This window comes from Petromyzon marinus, unplaced genomic scaffold, assembly GCF_048934315.1.
Source record: "Petromyzon marinus isolate PM22_M1 ecotype Great Lakes invasive population unplaced genomic scaffold, UKy_Petmar_22M1.pri1.0 PM_Scaffold_149, whole genome shotgun sequence".
Taxonomy (NCBI): domain Eukaryota; kingdom Metazoa; phylum Chordata; class Hyperoartia; order Petromyzontiformes; family Petromyzontidae; genus Petromyzon; species Petromyzon marinus.
The window spans coordinates 154,982-175,000 of NW_027423112.1; the positions used below are offsets into that span (position 1 = coordinate 154,982).

Genomic DNA, 20,019 nt, shown 5'->3' on the forward strand with positions numbered 1-20,019 from the left:
GCCGTTCTCTCTCCGTGAGAGCGAGCCAATAATACGATGCCACGGCGCGTTTACGAGGTGACATCGTCGTGACGACATCACCGCCGTCGTCGCCGTCATTATTGTGAAGGCGGTGGGGGTGGGGGGGCGGATGGGGGGGGGGCAGGGAGAACAAAAAAACAACAGAGGCGATCGAGGGGAAGGCCGAGGGGTGAAGGGGCAGCGGGGCTCACCCGGGGCCTCGGTGGGGCAGGCCTGCAGCTCGCAGTTCTGCTTGGTGCCGGGGCGGCTCAGCGCGTCGCAGCCCTGGCCCAGCTCGTCGCCCTGGTAGCACTTGGCCTCACGCACGCGGATGCCCGTGCCACACGTCTTGCTGCACTGCACACACACGCACACCCGCCGCTATAAACGATCACCGCTATTGTAACGCGTGTATCCGTGTAGCCGGGTAAGGCCCGCTGAGCTGTGCGGCAGCCCCCTTCATTGCAAAAGCGAACCCGGCCATCGCGAACGACGGCGCGGCAAAAGCGGGCTTCGTCGCGGCGGAAATGTCTGGCGGGCAAATGCTCTAAACGCAGAATGTTGATTCTGAATGTGTAAAGATGAAAGAAAAAACACTGGAGAACCCGGGAGAAAAATCCACGTGACCACGGGGGAGAGATAGATATGCAAACTCCAAATACACAGCAGGCGTCAGGGTCGGGATCGAACCCATGACCTCCTGTATACCAGGCGAGGTAGTCAACATCTCCTCGTCACCGTGATGATGATGAGAGAGACACAGACCTCCTGTGTACCAGGCGAGGTAGTCAACATCTCCTAGCCACCGTGATGATGATGAGAGAAAGACACAGACCTCCTGTGTAGTAGACGAGGTAGTTAACAGCTCCTAGCTACCGTGATGATGATGAGAGACACAGACCTCCTGTGTACCAGGCGAGGTAGTTAACATCTCCTAGCCACCGTGATGATGATGATGAGAGAGAGACACAGACCTCCTGTGTACCAGGTGAGGTAGTTAACATCTCCTAGCCACCGTGATGATGATGATGAGAGAGACACAGACCTCCTGTGTACCAGGCGAGGTAGTCAACATCTCCTAGCCACCGTGATGATGATGAGAGAGAGACACAGACCTCCTGTGTAGTAGGCGAGGTAGTTAACATCTCCTAGCCACCGTGATGATGATGAGAGACACAGACCTCCTGTGTACCAAGCGAGGTAGTTAACATCTCCTAGCCACCGTGATGATGATGATGAGAGAGAGACACAGACCTCCTGTGGACCAGGCGAGGTAGTTAACATCTCCTAGCCACCGTGATGATGATGAGAGAGACACAGACCTCCTGTGTACCAGGCGAGGTAGTCAACATCTCCTAGCCACCGTGATGATGATGAGAGAGAGACACAGACCTCCTGTGTAGTAGGCGAGGTAGTTAACATCTCCTAGCCACCGTGATGATGATGAGAGACACAGACCTCCTGTGTACCAAGCGAGGTAGTTAACATCTCCTAGCCACCGTGATGATGATGATGAGAGAGACACAGACCTCCTGTGTACCAGGCGAGGTAGTCAACATCTCCTAGCCACCGTGATGATGATGATGATGATGAGAGAGAGACACAGACCTCCTGTGTACCAGGCGAGGTAGTTAACATATCTTTGCCACCGTGATGATGATGAGAGAGACACAGACCTCCTGTGTACCAGGCGAGGTAGTCAACATCTCCTAGCCACCGTGATGATGATGAGAGAGAGACACAGACCTCCTGTGTACCAGGCAAAGTAGTCAACATCTCCTAGCCACCGTGATGATGATGAGAGAGAGACACAGACCTCCTGTGTACCAGGCGAGGTAGTCAACATCTCCTAGCCACCGTGATGATGATGAGAGAGAGACACAGACCTCCTGTGTAGTAGACGAGGTAGTTAACAGCTCCTAGCTACCGTGATGATGATGAGAGACACAGACCTCCTGTGTACCAGGCGAGGTAGTTAACATCTCCTAGCCACCGTGATGATGATGATGAGAGAGAGACACAGACCTCCTGTGGACCAGGTGAGGTAGTTAACATCTCCTAGCCACCGTGATGATGATGATGAGAGAGACACAGACCTCCTGTGTACCAGGCGAGGTAGTCAACATCTCCTAGCCACCGTGATGATGATGATGATGAGAGACACAGACCTCCTGTGTAGTAGGCGAGGTAGTTAACATCTCCTAGCCACCGTGATGATGATGAGAGACACAGACCTCCTGTGTACCAAGCGAGGTAGTTAACATCTCCTAGCCACCGTGATGATGATGATGAGAGAGAGACACAGACCTCCTGTGGACCAGGTGAGGTAGTTAACATCTCCTAGCCACCGTGATGATGATGAGAGAGACACAGACCTCCTGTGTACCAGGCGAGGTAGTCAACATCTCCTAGCCACCGTGATGATGATGAGAGAGAGACACAGACCTCCTGTGTAGTAGGCGAGGTAGTTAACATCTCCTAGCCACCGTGATGATGATGAGAGACACAGACCTCCTGTGTACCAAGCGAGGTAGTTAACATCTCCTAGCCACCGTGATGATGATGATGAGAGAGACACAGACCTCCTGTGTACCAGGCGAGGTAGTCAACATCTCCTAGCCACCGTGATGATGATGATGATGATGAGAGAGAGACACAGACCTCCTGTGTACCAGGCGAGGTAGTTAACATATCCTAGCCACCGTGATGATGATGAGAGAGACACAGACCTCCTGTGTACCAGACGAGGTAGTCAACATCTCCTAGCCACCGTGATGATGATGAGAGAGAGACACAGACCTCCTGTGTACCAGGCAAAGTAGTCAACATCTCCTAGCCACCGTGATGATGATGAGAGAGAGACACAGACCTCCTGTGTACCAGGCGAGGTAGTCAACATCCCCTAGCCACCGTGATGATGATGAGAGAGAGACACAGACCTCCTGTGTACCAGGCGAAGTAGTCAACATCTCCTAGCCACCGTGGTGCCGCTCTAAAACCACACGGCGAAGTCCACGTCAACGACAATGGCCGCCATTCAGCATTAAGTGTCGGTGACATCGCCGCGGCGCTTGTGCCAGGCTAGGTGCGCCTTGATAACAGGAAAAGTGTCGAAGGCTCGCTGGCAGGCGGTCAGGACACAGATGCCATGGGTTGACTGAGATGACTGCCACCTGTGCCCCCCAGTGTGCGAACTCGCTGCGTTTAACCCGCCCGGCGCTCCGCTCGTTGTTGTGAGCGTCGCCCCTCTGCTCTCCGCTGTTGCTGGACGGCGGCTGCCTCCAACGGCCCAGGAGCATTCTTCACGAGCCTCCTCCAAAAAAGGCCGATCTTGACACCGCTGGTACCCATCATCAGCAAATCTACTCAGTCCACATCCTCCTGTACCGCATCAGCTCCATTTCTTCTCTAACTTGTGTCGTGCCCGTTTAATCCCCTCTATCCAGCAAAACTGGTGCTCTATGGACATGCAGTGGCTGAGCATACGGGCTACGTGATCCAGCCAATGTGGCCTCGTCTGGCAATGGACCTCACCGATGGAATTGTGTCCAGATCTGTCAAGAATCTGCGAGCTAACACAATCCAGCCTGGTTAAACCCAGGATGGATCGTAGGCAGGCCAGCCTTTGAATGTATCAAACCGGGGTAGATATTCCTTTAGAGGGCTCCACGTTTCACAAGCGAAGAGAAGGGAGGGAATAATTGTGGTTTAGATGACCTGGAGCTTTGCGTGGAGCGACAGGCCAAGGTAGCTTCCACGCAGCGTGGAAGCCACGCAAACACACACACACACTTGCAACCGTCTGCCACACTCCCAGCGTGTCACCGTGCAGCGGTTAGCACACTGCACGAAGAACCCAGTGACCCAAATTCAATTCCCGCTCACGGCCAACATCACTGACGAATATTTGAACGGGTCTTGGGCCTCCACTAGGTGGGCTCAGCCTTAAATGAGTACCCGTGCAGTGTGCAAACATTAGCACCGGGGAGACAAAGGCGGCTGGGTGTGGTGCTCACCACCTACCCCCTGGTGTGCCATGCAGTCCTTTGTAGGTGGTCAGCAAGAGCACTTGCTCCAAGAGTCTGTTACGTCTCCGCTTTGCCTCCACCAAAACGTCTACAGCAGTGGTTCTTAACCTTGTTGGAGGTACCGAACCCCACCAGTTTCATATGCGCATTCACCGAACCCCTCTTTAGTGAAAAATAAAATGTGATTTTTTTCAAATTCAAGACGTAGATATGTTTTTTACTGGTACACAAAATGAGCCGTGCATGAACATTACCTTGTTCAAAGAATAAAACCAACACAATGCATAAACTCACAACAAATTACATACCTGGAAATCAATGTGACTTCTGCTGTTGCCTTTGAGAGATCAGTTCAGATATGCGTGGCTTCACCTTGGCAAGTGCCACTCTCATGTCATTTTCACAGCAAAGTCTGTTCCTTTTCTTCGTTTTTATCTCCAGCATCCTCGAAAAGGATTGCTCACAAAGATATGTTGTAACAAATGGTATAAAAAAATCCAGGGCTTTCTTAGCAATAACTGGATACTTGTTCATTTGTCGACACCAAAACGTTGAGAGCGTTGTTGTTCTGAAGAGTTGCTGTTGAACCTGGCTCTGCTGAATTTCAATGATTTCGTCGAGGAATTCATCATTGACATTTGCTGTTTCAACAGCAAACGTGAACGGCTGTCTCACCCATGCTGGATATGACTCTCTTGTAGGGAAATATCCGTCGAGAGACTTTGCAAGCTCATCTAAGTGCGTGGCAATTGTTTGCTTCAGTTCCGTGGATACAGAAATATCTCCGATTCCAGACACATCTTCGATCTTACTTGCACAGTCGTCCAGAAGCGGGAAGTTTGCGAAGTTATAAAAGAGGGATGATATTGTCGTTCTCTCAGCCGACAAAGGCAATGCCACTGTCATCATGGACAAAACAGAATATAACAACAAAATTCAAGAACTACTCAACGATGGCAGCTATACAAAAATAAAAAGAGATCCCACCAACAGCCTGGTCACCAAAACGAACAAAATTGTCTCTGATTCAACAGCATTAATTGATGAGATCAAACAGTTCTCGTTGAAACCCTCTGCTGCCAGACCACCAAGATTATATGGCCTTCCAAAGATACACAAAGAAGATACACCCCTTCGTCCCATCGTCTCTACTATCAGCTCCCCCACCTACAAACTGGCACGTTTTCTGGCTGATATACTGCGACCTTTCACTGGAAAAACCACCTCTGCGGTACTAAATTCTACTCACCTGGTATCGACAATCAAAGACATTTCCCTGTCCCCAAACGACCTGCTTGTCAGTTTTGATGTGGTGTCCTTGTTCACCAAAGTCCCGGTACCTGACACCATCGCTATCATTGAAGACCTGGTTCATCAAGGACTGCATACTGATGTACCCCCCCTGGTGAGACATTGCTTAACCAACACATACTTCACCTGGAATGGAACTTTCTACAAACAAACTGAGGGCACCCCAATGGGCTCCCCCCTATCTCCGGTTGTAGCCAACGTATTCATGGAAAAATGTGAAACTGACGCCATCCAGACTGCCACTCTACGCCCGACCTTATGGAAGAGGTACGTTGATGACACCTTTGTCATCTGGCCACATGGCCAGCCTGCTCTAGACCAATTCCGCGACCACATCAATTCCATACACCCAGCCATCAGATTCACCATGGAGGTCGAAAAAGATGGCAAACTACCCTTTTTGGATGTCTTAATTAAAAGGAGACATGATGGCTCAATGAGCCACTCTGTCTACAGGAAAGCTACCCATACAGATGCTTACTTGAAACCGGATTCCCACCACCATCCATCCCAGAAGAACTCCCTCATCAAGACTCTATACCATAGAGCCCAATGCATTTCCGACCAGGAACACATTACCAGTGAACTCAAGCACGTACACCAGGCTCTCAGGGCTAATGGCTACTCCGACTACACAATCCGCAAAGCCATCACTCCAGTCATGAAGAAGGATCCTCCTGTGGAGCCACTCAAAACCATCACCTTACCCTACATTGCAGGGGTCACTAAAAAGATCTCCAAAATCCTGAATAAACACAAGATCCAGGTCCGATTCAACACAGTACATAAAATCCGTGATTTAGTTCCATCTGTAAAAGATGCTCTTCCAGACATACAGTACCCGGGCGTTTACAAACTAAAGTGCCTCTGTGGTAGTAGCTACATTGGAGAAACCAAAAGACATATCTCGGACCGCATCCGCGAACATAAAGCAGACTTGAAACACGGTAGGACGAACTCCTCTGCCGTGGCAGATCACTGTTACAATTCAGTGGGCTCACATGACATTGACTTCTCCAAGACGGAGGTTCTTTGCAAACCAACCGGCTACCATGAGAGATTCGTTCATGAGGCCATTCACATATACAAGCACAGAGACAATTTCAACCGAGAAGATGGATTCAGGCTTAGTAACCACTGGAAAGATGTTTTAAATCATTTCTGTTCTTAATTAATTGTATTTTGACGATGACCTTCAGACCGCAGCTCTTTCGCCAGCATTGCCTCTTAATACCTCTCACACCACGGTTAATGGTATAGTTTTACAACATGGAGTATACTAGGGCCTCGCAGCTGTCTCTCTCCCCCTCCTCTGTTCCGACCATGGACGAACTCGTCCGTCTGAACGGGGCCCGTAGCTATCCGTGGTGCAGAAATTTGAGGGTAAGAATCCACCCATTTTTTTGCCATATAGCATTGTGATATATAACGACTTATTGTTGGTAGCTTAGCTGATTGGAGAATATAGAGTTTATTGATAACATGAAGGTGATTTATATTTTAGTTTTTATTGGTTCACTATATAGTACTGTGAATAGCTCAGATGTGTAGTCATTTCTGTGACCAGTCACTAGCAAATCACTCAGTTATTTCAATGCTAAATTCGCCTAGTTATTTCAATGCTAAATTCTCCTGTTTGATTTGTACTAAGTGCCTCGGTGAATGTGTATGCTCTGACTTCAACGTAGCTATTTCTGTAGCAGTTACAAGCGAATCACTCAGCTATTTCAATGCTAAATTCTATGCTAATTCCATTCTCAAGGGGTGCCTCTGCAGATGTGTATGCCTTAACTTAGCTATTTCAATGCTAAATTCTATGCTAATTCCTTTTAACAATGGGTGCCTCTGCGGATGTGTATGCTTTAACTTTTAACATAGCTATTTCTGTGACTAGTCACAAGCTAATCATTCAGCCATTTCAATGCTAAATTTTATGCTAATTCCTTCGTCAAGGCGCTTTGTTCCTCTCACACAGCTTAAAAGCCGTGATCTGAACGTGGCTCTCTCACTCCAGCACTGTCCTACCAGACAGTCTCGCCCCTTCACCTGATGAAGGCCGCTTGTGTTGTGGCCGAAACGTCGTGAGAATATTATTGTGTTATTTTATTTTATCAATTTATTATTTTATTCTCATTCTACGTGACTTTACCGAAAGAACCAAAGAAGATGAATTATTGTTCTCTGTTCGTCGTTTCCATAACGGTAGCTTTTTTTGAAAAGCCTTCAGGTGTTCTTCCGCTTCCATGATATTGACTCCACCACCCTGCATCTGCTGACTGAGATGATTGAGAGCTGCGAATATATCAGCCATGTACGCTAAAATGAGAATGAACTCAGGATTTTTGAAGCAATCTGCATGGCAGTGTTGGTGCTCTTGCAAAAACAGGGCTAATTCCACACGCATGGCAAAAACACGATTCAGCACCTGTCCCCGGGATAACCACCGAATATTAGAATGGAGCAGAAGTACCTCAAATTCAGAGCCCATTTCTTTACACAGCTCACTGAAGATGCGGTGCCTCAGAGCACTTTTTCGCACATAGTTCACACATTCCACCACAGTTTTTAATACTTCTGCCATTTTTGGAGGTAAGGTTTTTGTTGCCAACGCATGCCTGTGCAGAATACAATGCGTCGCAATGATGTGTGGTGCATCGGCCTTTACTAGCGCACCAAAACCAGACTTTCTTCCCAGCATGACTGGAGCTCCGTCAGTACAAACTGCAGAAACCATATCCCATGAAAGATTGTTGTCTCTGAAGAAGTCATCCACAAGCTTCTTCACATCGGCTGCCTTCGTTGTTGTTGTAAGAGGCTTACAAAATAAAAACTCTTCTTTTATCATGTCGTCTTTCACATAGCGTACAAAAACAGCAAGCTGGCTTAGATCAGAAACGTCTGTGGTTTCGTCGAGTTGAAGGCTGAATTTTGCCGGGCTTGAAATCAGATCCGCGACTACTTGAGCCAAGATGTCTTTACTCATGTCTTCTATTCTGTCACTGACGGTGTCATTTGAAAGGGGAATTTGGGATAATTTACCTTCGGCCGCTGTTCCGAGTATCAGATTCGCCATCTTTAATGCAGCTGGTTTCACAAGTGTTTCACCAATGGTGTGTGGCTTGCCCTGCTTTGCGATCAGGTAAGCAACTTCGTATGATGCTGTCAGGATCGGTTTGTTAACAGGTACAAATCCAAGAGCAGGCAGAGTGGCCCTTTCATCGAATCTGGCTCTCTTCACCCTGAATTCAGCAAGTGTTATGTTCTTGTATTCCCCGTCTCCATGCAGCTTCAAGAAGTGTTCCTTTAGTGTTGCCGGTGCAAGACTAGAGTTGCTCAACTTGGCGTTGCAAATCATGCAGATAGGACGCTCACTCCCATCACGTTCCGTGATACATGAGAATCCATGTTGTACATATTCGTCCGACCACTTTCTTCTTTTGCCCGACATAGTTAGTATGGATAAAATATTAAAGAAATCACACGACGTACGACAACAACAGTCACACGTTGACTACTGAGTACGCACTAAATTCCCCGCAGCGCTGATTGGCCAAGCAGTGTAGCATGATCATATGCAGCCAGTGATGGCCAAGCGGGCCGTGTGTGTCATCACAAATTTACACAATAATTCAAGTGTGTCCGGACCTCCGTGGCGGGGGCTCTGCCGAACCCCTGAGATCGACTCACCGAACCCCTGGGGTTCGATCGAACCCAGGTTAAGAACCACTGGTCTACAGTGTAAATAATCCCACGCATCACACCGCCCGCTACAGCGTGCAACCTGTACAACGCACCAAGCACGCCACACGCCACACGCCGTGTACCCGGGCAGCGGTGGGCCCTGCGGTACACAAAGCCCGACTGGAGGTGCAGTGCACGTCCCCTCGCTCTGTTTGTACAGCGCGTTGAACTTCTTCCGCACAGCACATGGCCAAACGTGCAGAGGAAGGACGACAAACTAAACACGAAAAGCAGTTCTAAAGAAATTCGTTTTCATTCGAGAAAAAAAAAGTGCATCATAGCTCCAGCGGTTCCCTCATATCGGAAGGAAGAGCGTTCCAGACGGCCGCAGAAGCGCGTCTGAAAGTGTCGCACGATGCGGCGACCGTCTCTGTTCGGCGGCGTAGCCAAAAGGCCGCTGCCGCCGCTGCTGCGGGGATGACCGGACGCTCGCTCGCTCGCTCGCTCACTCGCGCGCCTCTGACCTGTGACCAGGCAGTAGTGAACCACTTGGAGCACGGCCGCTGGAAGCAGGAGGCCTCCTCCTGGGGCCGGGTGCTCGCCTCGCACTGGGGCGGCGGGAACTCGCGCAGCGCCGAGTTCACGGTGCCGGCACAGATCACGCGGCGCGTCTTCCGGCCCCGCCCGCACGTCGCGTTGCACTGGCGGCGACAACGGCGAGAATGACGGTAACGATGAAAACAACGACGACGACGATGATGACATCTGTAATGGTTATAACATCGGTGGTTCTTCAAATGGCGGGTCGTTTTGGGGGTCGGTGAAGCAAGTAGGAGCACCCTGAGGGGTGTGGCTCCCACAGAGGGCAATCAACAAACTGGCACAAAGCGTTCATTGATTAGCGCCCCCCCTCCCCTTCCCACATTAATGAAAGAAACAGGGTGACTGGGGGAAGATTTGGCGTGACCGCGGCTTAGACACGGGTGGCTGCTTGGACGGTCATCATGAGCAGGCTACGAGGACAGGTAGCCGGACGGAGGAACGGATAAACTCTTCTTTGGTTCTTTCGGTAAAGTCACGTAGAATGAGAATAAAATAATACATTGATAAAATAAAATAACACAATAATATTCTCACGACGTTTCGGCCACAACACAAGCGGCCTTCATCAGGTGAAGGGGGCGAGACTGTCTGGTAGGACAGCGCTGGAGTGAGAGAGCCACGTTCAGATCACGGCTTTTAAGCTGTGTGAGAGGAACAAAGAGCCTTGACACAGGAATTAGCATAAAATTTAGCATTGAAATGGCTGAATGATTAGCTTGTGACTGGTCACAGAAATAGCTATGTTAAAAGTTAAAGCATACACATCCGCAGAGGCACCCATTGTTAAAAGGAATTAGCATAGAATTTAGCATTGAAATAGCTAAGTTAAGGCATACACATCCGCAGAGGCACCCCTTGACAATGGGATTAGCATAGAATTTAGCATTGAAATGGCTGAGTGATTCGCTTGTAACTGCTACAGAAATAGCTACGTTAAAGTCAGAGCATACACATTCACCGAGGCACTTAGTACAAATCAAACAGGAGAATTTAGCATTGAAATAACTAGGCGAATTTAGCATTAGAAGATGGATTCAGGCTTAGTAACCACTGGAAAGATGTGTTAAATCATTTCTGTTCTTAATTAATTGTAATTTTACGATGTCCTTCAGACCGCAGCTCTTTCGCCAGCATTGCCTCTTAATACCTCTCACACCACGGTTAATGGTATGGTTTACAACATGGAGCATACTAGGGCCTCGCAGCTGTCTCTCTCCCCCTCCTCTGTTCCGACCATGGACGAACTCGTCCGTCTGAACGGGGCCCATAGCTATCCGTGGTACGGAAATTTGAGGGTAAGAATCCACCCATTTTTTCGCCATATAGCATTGTGATATATAACGACTTATGGTTGGTAGCTTAGCTGATTGGAGAATATAGAGTTTATTGATAACATGAAGGTAATTTATATTTTAGTTTTTATTGGTTCACTATATAGTACTGTGAATAGCTCAGATGTGTAGTCATTTCTGTGACCAGTCACTAGCAAATCACCCAGTTATTTCAATGCTAAATTCGCCTAGTTATTTCAATGCTAAATTCTCCTGTTTGATTTGTACTAAGTGCCTCGGTGAATGTGTATGCTCTGACTTTAACGTAGCTATTTCTGTAGCAGTTACAAGCGAATCACTCAGCCATTTCAATGCTAAATTCTATGCTAATCCCATTGTCAAGGGGTGCCTCTGCGGATGTGTATGCCTTAACTTAGCTATTTCAATGCTAAATTCTATGCTAATTCCTTTTAACAATGGGTGCCTCTGCGGATGTGTATGCTTTAACTTTTAACATAGCTATTTCTGTGACCAGTCACAAGCTAATCATTCAGCCATTTCAATGCTAAATTTTATGCTAATTCCTGTGTCAAGGCTCTTTGTTCCTCTCACACAGCTTAAAAGCCGTGATCTGAACGTGGCTCTCTCACTCCAGCGCTGTCCTACCAGACAGTCTCGCCCCCTTCACCTGATGAAGGCCGCTTGTGTTGTGGCCGAAACGTCGTGAGAATATCATTGTGTTATTTTATTTTATCAATTTATTATTTTATTCTCATTCTACGTGACTTTACCGAAAGAACCAAAGAAGATGAATCATTGCAGTCACGAAAGCTTTAAATCGAAATTTAACGGATAAACTAACTGAACAGACGGGCCAGATAAATGTATTGACACGCACAAGGACGGACGGACGGACAAACAGCCGGGTTCATAATTGTGCTGATGCTGTGGAAGAGCCGGATCGATCGGCATGCGGACAGACGGCTGATGGATGAACGGACATACATACGGACAGACGGACAGACGGCTGATGGATGAATGGACATACAGACGGACAGACGGACAGACGGCTGATGGATGAACGGACATACAGACGGACAGACGGACAGACGGCTGATGGATGAACGGACATACAGACGGACGTGCGGACAGGAGGAGGAGGGGGTGGGGGGGGGCGGACCGACCTCCTCCCAGTCCTGCGCCAGCCAGCTGGGGGGACAGTTGGTGCCGCACGGGTGGACGGCGAGCGGCTTGGAGGCGGCGTCGCACTGCGAGTCCCCGAGGACGCCGCCTTCGGCGCTGCGGCACGTCACGGAGCGGCGCACGGTGCCCTCCCCGCACGGCCCCGAGCACTGCGGCTCGCGTGGCGAGGGTGGGTGGGGGGGGAGTTGAGCGCAGGGTCAGCCGCGACACCGGACCCCCGCTCGCCCCGCGCTCAGTTTGCACGTGCGTGGGTCGATTACTCCTTCCGCGTAGCCGACCGGGCGTGGAGCGGTGCGGTGCGGCTCGACGTGCCGGCGCTCACCGGAGCCCACTCGGACGTGCTCCAGCGGCGGTCGCACGGCGTCCCCGTGCAGTCGCGCGCCGCCGCGGGGCGCGACGCCGCGTCGCACAGCCGCTCGTCCGCCGAGCAGCGAACCTCCCGGTGCATCTCCCCCTCGTCACCGCAGCGCGCCGAGCACTGATCGCACGCACGGCACAGCACAAGTAGGACACGCGGCACGCACAGTACACACAGCACAGCACACGTAGTACAGCACGCTCAGTACACAGGGCACTCACAGTACACAGGGCACTCACAGTACACACAGTACAGCACACGTAGTACAGCACACACAGTACACACAGTACAGCACACGTAGTACAGCACGCTCAGTACACAGGGCACTCACAGTACACGCGGCACGCACAGTACACACGCTCAGCACACACAGGATAAGCGAATGACATAGCATCTCATATCAACGTCTTTTGAAAGGAGCACCCTGCAGTGGCGGCTGTCCCTGCGTGGCACAGCACGTGGTCCACAAGCTGCCGTTCGTCTCCCAGGCAGGGGGAGGGGGGTGACGTTCGTGCAGTGTCCTTTTTCCTTGACGTGGCAAGTTTGGACCATGATGCTGGCACGCGCACACAATGGCCGAGTTCGTTTTCGACGTGACGTTTCTCTAAATGACGTTTCTCTAAAAGACGTTTCTCTAAAAGACGTTTCTCTAAAAGACGTTTCTCTAAATGACGTTTCTCTAGCGAAGCTACCGCCAAGCCAACGGCGACGTGGCGTTCACTTTCGAGACGCCACGCGGCAATAACCGGGGCGGCCTGCGGGATTCGAACTGCGCAAAAAATTCGGCAAACGAGTGGCGAGAGCGTTACCGCTGGCGCCGGTGAGATGTTCACTACCTCGCCCGGTGCACAGGAGGTCGGCGGTTCGATCCCATACCTGTCAACCCCTTATCAGTGCCCGACCTTATTACAGACCAATTGAGACCTTATTGGTCACCACGTGCCCCTCACAAATCTCAACGTTCATCCTACAAAGTCCCATCGCGATGGAGAATCACAAACGGACAAAAAAACATCCGTCCCGTATTGAAACGGCTGTACGCCGTGTGGACCTGAAAACTCAATTCTCGTGCACAAGAATCCGGGGAACAACCGCACACGGGTTGACAGCCGTGCGACCGCGGCCCCGCCGCCGCCGTCCGTGCATCTGCGCCGTCCGTACCTCGGACCACTCGGACGTCTCCCACTGGGGGCCGCAGCTGGAGGAGCGGCAGGCCTTGCGCTCGGCCGGCCGCGGCAGCTCGGCCGCCTCGCACAGCTCCTCGTAAGCGGAGCTGTCGAAGCCCGGGGCCAGCATACGCCAGCAGCGCACCGAGCGGAACTGCACTCCCTCGCCGCACGAGCGTGAGCACTCGCTCCAGCGGCTGTGCTCCCACCTGCGGGGGAGGGGAGGGGAGGGGGTTTCAGACGGCGGGCCGGGGGGGGAACCTCTTGGCGAAGGAAGCGATCGCAGGTGGAGCGCAGGGTAACAAAGTGGCGCGGGTGGGGGGGGGGGGAGGGGAGGAGGGGGGGGGAGGGGAGAGAGAGGAGGGAGGGAGGAGAGAGAGAGGAGGGAGGGAGGAGGGGAGGAGGGAGGGAGGAGGGAAGGAGGGGAGGAGGGAGGGAGAGGGGGGGGGAGAGAGAGAGGAGGGAGGGAGGAGGGGAGGAGGGAGGAGGGAAGGGGGGAGGGAGAGGGGGGGAGGGAGGGAGAGGGGAGAGAGAGGAGGGAAGGAGGAGGGAGGGAGAGGTGAGGAGGAGGGAGGAAGGAGGGAGATAGGAAGGAGGGAGGGAGGAGGGAAGGCGGAGAGAGAGAGGAGGGAACGGGGGAAGGGAGGAGGGAGAGGGGGGAGGGAGGGAGAGGGGGGAGCTCTGCTTGCCTTGGTTGACACTCACGTCCGGCACAGAACTCGCGCGTGGGCTCGGGCCGCGTGACCGCGTCACAATACGACTCGTCCACCTCCGCACCGTCGTAGCGGATGCAGACGGCGTACGACGTCGAGATGCCTGAAGGAGCCCGCACACGCACGCAAGACAAAGATCCCCCCGTGCAGCTGTTAGCGAGCGCCTACGAAGGCCGGAACGGCACACGAGGGGGTGGGTGGCCAGCACCACGCCCGACCGCCTTTGTCTCCCCAGTGGCGATGTTTACACACCTTACCGGGTACTTTTTTGAGGCTGAGTCGACCTAGGGGAGGCCCAGGACCGGTTCAGATAATCGTCACCGGTGGTGGCCACAGGCATACGCACAAAGATTCCCCGTGACCCTGCCACACAATGGACTTCTCTATGACATGACGACATCTGTAACCTCCACCGTGAAGCGGATGGCGCGTATCTTACGGACAATCCCCTCGCAGCAATGACCAGGGTGGCCTGCCGGATTTCAACCGCATGTCCAGCAAGCGCTTCAGGCATTAGGCTGCACGGAGGCACCACGGTAATGTTTGTGCCTCACAACAAGAAAGGGCCTGGGTTCGATTCCGGAGTTGGGCTTCTTTCTGCGCGTAGTTTGTACGATCTCCCCATCGTTCTGTGTGTGCTCCCTCCGGGTGCTCTGGGCTTCCTCCCACAGCTAACAGATAACCCCCCCCCCCCACATACAATGGTGAAAAACAACATCCCAATGCTGACAAACAATAACACCGCAAGTTACTCAATTAGGACCGCACGCAGCGCGGCCAGCAACATGCACCCCCCCCCGCCACCCCAGCGAAAAACTAGCCAGGACCCTCGAGAACAGCGAGTGTGGGCGAGGATCTCCCGGGGCCACCGGGCGTCACCTGTGGTGCACGTGGAGCTGCAGGGAGCGTAGGCCGAGACTTTCCAGCGGTACATGTCAGCCAGGCTGATGTCGTGCTCCACCGCGCCCAGCTCGTACTCGTTGCTGCCGCACAAAGACAAAGATCCCACCACGATAACAAAAGCAGAGGGTTTATGTTGTGGGTTAGACCGCGTGAATGTGTGCTACGTTAAACCCGCCGCCACCACCGGACACGGCCAATCAAGTAAAGGTTGTGTCATGTAAACAAAACGTGCCACGTGGTTGCTAGTTCACAACAACGGTTGCGTTTTGGAGCGTGAACCCACCACAACATTTGCAATGCAAGTACCGTGACGTTCTGCATGTCATTGCAACCAGCATCATCAGGCCACAGCCAGTTCTTATGGATAAATCCTCCTCCTGTTTTGGTCTTAAATGGAGGGGTGCACGTCACGTCGTCACCTGTGAGCCAATCAGGTGCGAAGACCAGAGGGGGTTGGGAGGGGGTAATGTAGCCATAGAAATACTTACAGTGGATGTCCATTATTAGTTGGGTTATTTACATTGTACATTACCAACAAATATTACCTCCTGTGTAGCCTTCCATCGACTGTCGGGGCAAGCGCTGTTTGCGAGTGGCAGCTGTGAAGGGCGGCACGGCACTACGATAGGGGTTTGGTGGGTGGCCAGCACCACGCCCGGCCGCCTTGGTAAGGAGACACTTTTTAATATTTGGGCAGCGATGCATGGTGGCACTATCGAGACCATCGCAATCGAGCCGCCGGCTTACGTGCAGAGTCATAGCCAGTATCTGTGAGCTACTCGTCAAGCAGCATAAACCATCATCACGAAAACTCCTCCGGTGCTCATCCTCGCAGCAGCAGCAGCAGCAGCGGCGGCAGCAGCGGTGGCAGCAGCAGCGGCATCGGCAGCTTTTGGCTGCGGCCATCGAGCAAAGACGGTGGTCACCGCATCATCGCGCGGCGCTTTCAGATGCGCTTCTGCGGCCGCCCGGAACGCTCTTCCCTTCCGCTGTCAGGAAGCCACTGTAGCTGTGCCACTTTTAAATCATCGTCTATATTGACAAACTAATCAATTTAGAAATGTTCTTGTGTTTGATTTGTTGTCCTTACCCCGCACCTCTGATTACCACGGTTGGCTACGCACGGTGCATGATACGTCTCTCAAACCAACCAACAAACACGCGTATAAAGACAAAGGTCCCCTGTGCACCCTTTCATAGAGTGTCGGGGCATGCGCTGTTTGCGAGTAGCACCGGTGAAGGCTGGCACGGCACACGATGGGGAATGGTGGATGGTCAACACCACGCCCGGCTGCTTTGGTCTCCCCATGGTGTAAACTTGGTGAACAGTCAAACGGGTGAGTTAGTCAAGGAATGAATGGGTGAGTGAATGATCAAACGTGTGAATGAATGAGTGAATAATTAAACAAGTGAGTGCGTTTGTGAATGATTGTATAGGTGAATGAAAAGTTAAACGGAGAAATAAATGAGTGAACGATTAAACAGGTGAGTTAGTGAATGAATGAGTGAATAATTAAACAGGTGAGTGAGTTAATGAATTGGTGAATGACGAAACGGGTGAATGAATGCAATGACTCAACAGGTGATGGAACGAGTGAACGACTAAACAGGTGAAGGCATGACTGAATTTCCTAAACAGGTGACTGAGTGGAAAGATAAAACATAGTTTCGTATTATTTGTATATTTTAAAGTGACTTGTTTACCTCTCCTATACTTTGCCCTCCTATCGTGTTTTTTTGCTTCGTTTGTTGTTGTAACGTTCTGGACATCTGTGAAAGAGAGCTTTATTGCTCATCGGATTCCTCCTCTAGTCTAAATAAAGATTCTGATTCTGAGTGAATGGGCGAGCGAGCGTCAGATCACTTCTCACACATCGGACTCGGAGGCCTCGGCTGGCCGCTGGGAAGGCCGCTGGGGTCGTGACGGGCGACCTCCTGCTCTGTCGAGGCTGCGGTTGGCGTTGGCGGAGGACATCAGCGTGAGGGCGTTGGGGCCCCATCCTCCTCCGTCCGCCCGCTCGAGGCCCAGCGCCCTCGTCCCGTTCCTCAGCTCCGAGCCGCGGCCCCCAGCGGCAAGCGAGGAGAGAGGCCGACTCCTGCGCACTGCACGGAGACACAAAGGGGCCGCGCGTAGCCGTGTCGCACACTGCTGGGGCGAGCCCTGCGAGCGGTGTCGAGATGTTAACCACCTCGCCTGGTATGCAGGAGATCGTGGGTTCGATCCCGACCCTGACGCCTGCTGCTGCTGCTGTATATTTGGAGTTTGCGTGCCTCTCTCTCCCCTTGGTGGTGTGGATTTTCTCCAGGTCCTCCGGTTTTTCCCTTCACATTTAAAATAAGCGTTCACGCGTTGAGAGTATTTTGGCTGCTATAAGTTCCCACGTGATGATAAGCCACTTCGTTGTGCGAGCATTTGTGGCCATGTCGTTTCTGAAAAAAGAGCTGTATAGCTCAGTGGGTCGTACCTGGTAAAATAAACATTATTTTTTAGTTTTTTTTTAAGGCATGGGGCCCACTTCTCTAGACCACCACGCTGTGCCCGTTTGGCCCACCCACACAGATGAGCACGGCTGTATACGTAAGGTGAAAAAGAAGTTCAGCATACGCACGTGAAGGACATCGATGACGATCCGTCGTCAACTCAATCGTCCGGTCGCTACCCACTGGCTAATTATCGCTGTCCCCGGGACAATCCCCGTTGGTCAGGCCGGACAGCCACTTGATGGTCCGCTCGACCGGCAAGCACCGGGTTGGCTGCGGGGATTCAATGGGGATTAAGGCAGGGGTTCGTTTTAACGTCGCAACGTCTGAAGGAGGTGGGTCAGGGGTGGGGGAGGTCGTCAGAAGGGGAGCTTCGGGCTCACGTTGAAGATCTCCCCACGAAGTAGGCTGCTTCTTTGGGGGCGAGCCGCTGTGATGGAGACGTCAACGCGTGTGCCGGACTCTCCCACGCGGCCCAAGGGAAGCCGCTCGCGTGCGTGTATGTTGGACTTCTTTTGCACCGTACGTGGCCACCTTTGGCGGGTCACAGGGCGCAGCTGCGCTCCCCACTGCGCCCGGACAGCGGCACGACGCCGGCGTGTACAAAAACCCACCGCTCGCACCACGCCGTGGCGGTGGAGTCGCCAGGGGCCTTGTTGCCAGGCTGGGCCACGCTTTGAGGCCACAAAAGGCGTTGAAGGCTCACTGGCAGGAGGTCACGGGACAGGTCCAGGTGTTATTGTTTAAATGAGTGAGACGACTGGCAGATGGAACACCTGCGATCCCCACTACTCCGCACTATGCCATAACAACAAGACAAAGACCCCCTGTATAGCCTGAACACACTGCTGAGGCAAGTGCTGTGAGCGAGCACCTACAGTGAGGGAAAAAAGGTATTTGGTCCCCTGCTGATTTTGTACGTTTGCCCACTTACAAAGAAATGATCAGTCTATATTTTAATGGTAGGTTTATTTGAACAGTGAGAGACAGAATAACAACAGAAAAATCCGTAAAAACGCATGTCAAAAATGTTATCAATTGATTTGCATTTTAATGAGGGAAATAAGTATTTGACCCCCTCTCAATCAGAAAGATTTCTGGCTCCCAGGTGTCTTTTATACAGGTAACGAGCTGAGATTAGGAGCATACTCTTAAAGGGAGTGCTCCTAATCTCAGCTTGTTACCTGTATAAAAGACACCTGTCCACAGAAGCAATCAATCAATCAATCAGATTCCAAACTCTCCACCATGGCCAAGACCAAAGAGCTCTCCAAGGATGTCAGGGACAAGATTGTAGACCTGCACAAGGCTGGAATGGGCTACAAGACCATTGCCAAGCAGCTTGGTGAGAAGGTGACAACAGTTGGTGCGATTATTCGCAAATGGAAGAAACACAAAAGAACTGTCAATCTCCCTCGGCCTGGGGCTCCATGCAAGATCTCACCTCGTGGAGTTGCAATGATCATGAGAACGGTGAGGAATCAGCCCAGAACTACACGGGAGGATCTTGTCAATGATCTAAAGGCAGCTGGGACCATAGTCACCAAGAAAACAATTGGTAACACACTACGCCGTGAAGGACTGAAATCCTGCAGCACCCGCAAGGTCCCCCTGCTCAAGAAAGCACATATACATGCCCGTCTGAAGTTTGCCAATGAACATATGAATGATTCAAGAGGGCAACTGGGTGAAAGTGTTGTGGTCAGATGAGACCAAAATGGAGCTCTTTGGCATCAACTCAACTCGCCGTGTTTGGATGAGGAGGAATGCTGCCTATGACCCCAAGAACACCATCCCCACCGTCAAACATGGAGGTGGAAACATTATGCTTTGGGGGTGTTTTTCTGCTAAGGGGACAGGACAACTTCACCGCATCAAAGGGACGATGGACGGGGCCATGTACCGTCAAATCTTGGGTGAGAATCTCCTTCCCTCAGCCAGGGCATTGAAAATGGGTCGTGAATGGGTATTCCAGCATGACAATGACCCAAAACACACGGCCAAGGCAACAAAGGAGTGGCTCAAGAAGAAGCACATTAAGGTCCTGGAGTGGCCTAGCCAGTCTCAAGACCTTAATCCCATAGAAAATCTGTGGAAGGAGCTGAAGGTTCGAGTTGCCAAACATCAGCCTCGAAACCTTAATGACTTGGAGAAGATCTGCAAAGAGGAGTGAGACCAAATCCCTCCTGAGATGTGTGCAAACCTGGTGGCCAACTACAAGAAACGTCTGACCTCTGTGATTGCCAACAAGGGTTTTGCCACCAAGTACTAAGTCATGTTTTGCAGAGGGGTCAAATACTT

At 51.6% G+C, this 20,019-nt stretch overlaps 1 protein-coding gene across 1 annotated transcript in view; it reads right to left on the bottom strand.

Annotated features, from left to right (window-relative positions):
• Window positions 1–20,019, bottom strand: part of LOC116953266 (ADAMTS-like protein 2) — a 96,897-nt gene that overhangs the window by 11,572 nt on the left and 65,306 nt on the right. Inside the window, exons 11-18 of the mRNA XM_076063550.1 lie at window positions 17,109–17,340; window positions 15,214–15,317; window positions 14,311–14,437; window positions 13,617–13,830; window positions 12,420–12,575; window positions 12,079–12,246; window positions 9,545–9,721; window positions 213–357 (exon numbers count right to left, since the gene is read on the bottom strand). Coding sequence (XP_075919665.1) covers window positions 213–357; window positions 9,545–9,721; window positions 12,079–12,246; window positions 12,420–12,575; window positions 13,617–13,830; window positions 14,311–14,437; window positions 15,214–15,317; window positions 17,109–17,340 — 1,323 coding nt within the window. The remainder of the gene's footprint in view (window positions 1–212; window positions 358–9,544; window positions 9,722–12,078; window positions 12,247–12,419; window positions 12,576–13,616; window positions 13,831–14,310; window positions 14,438–15,213; window positions 15,318–17,108; window positions 17,341–20,019) is intronic.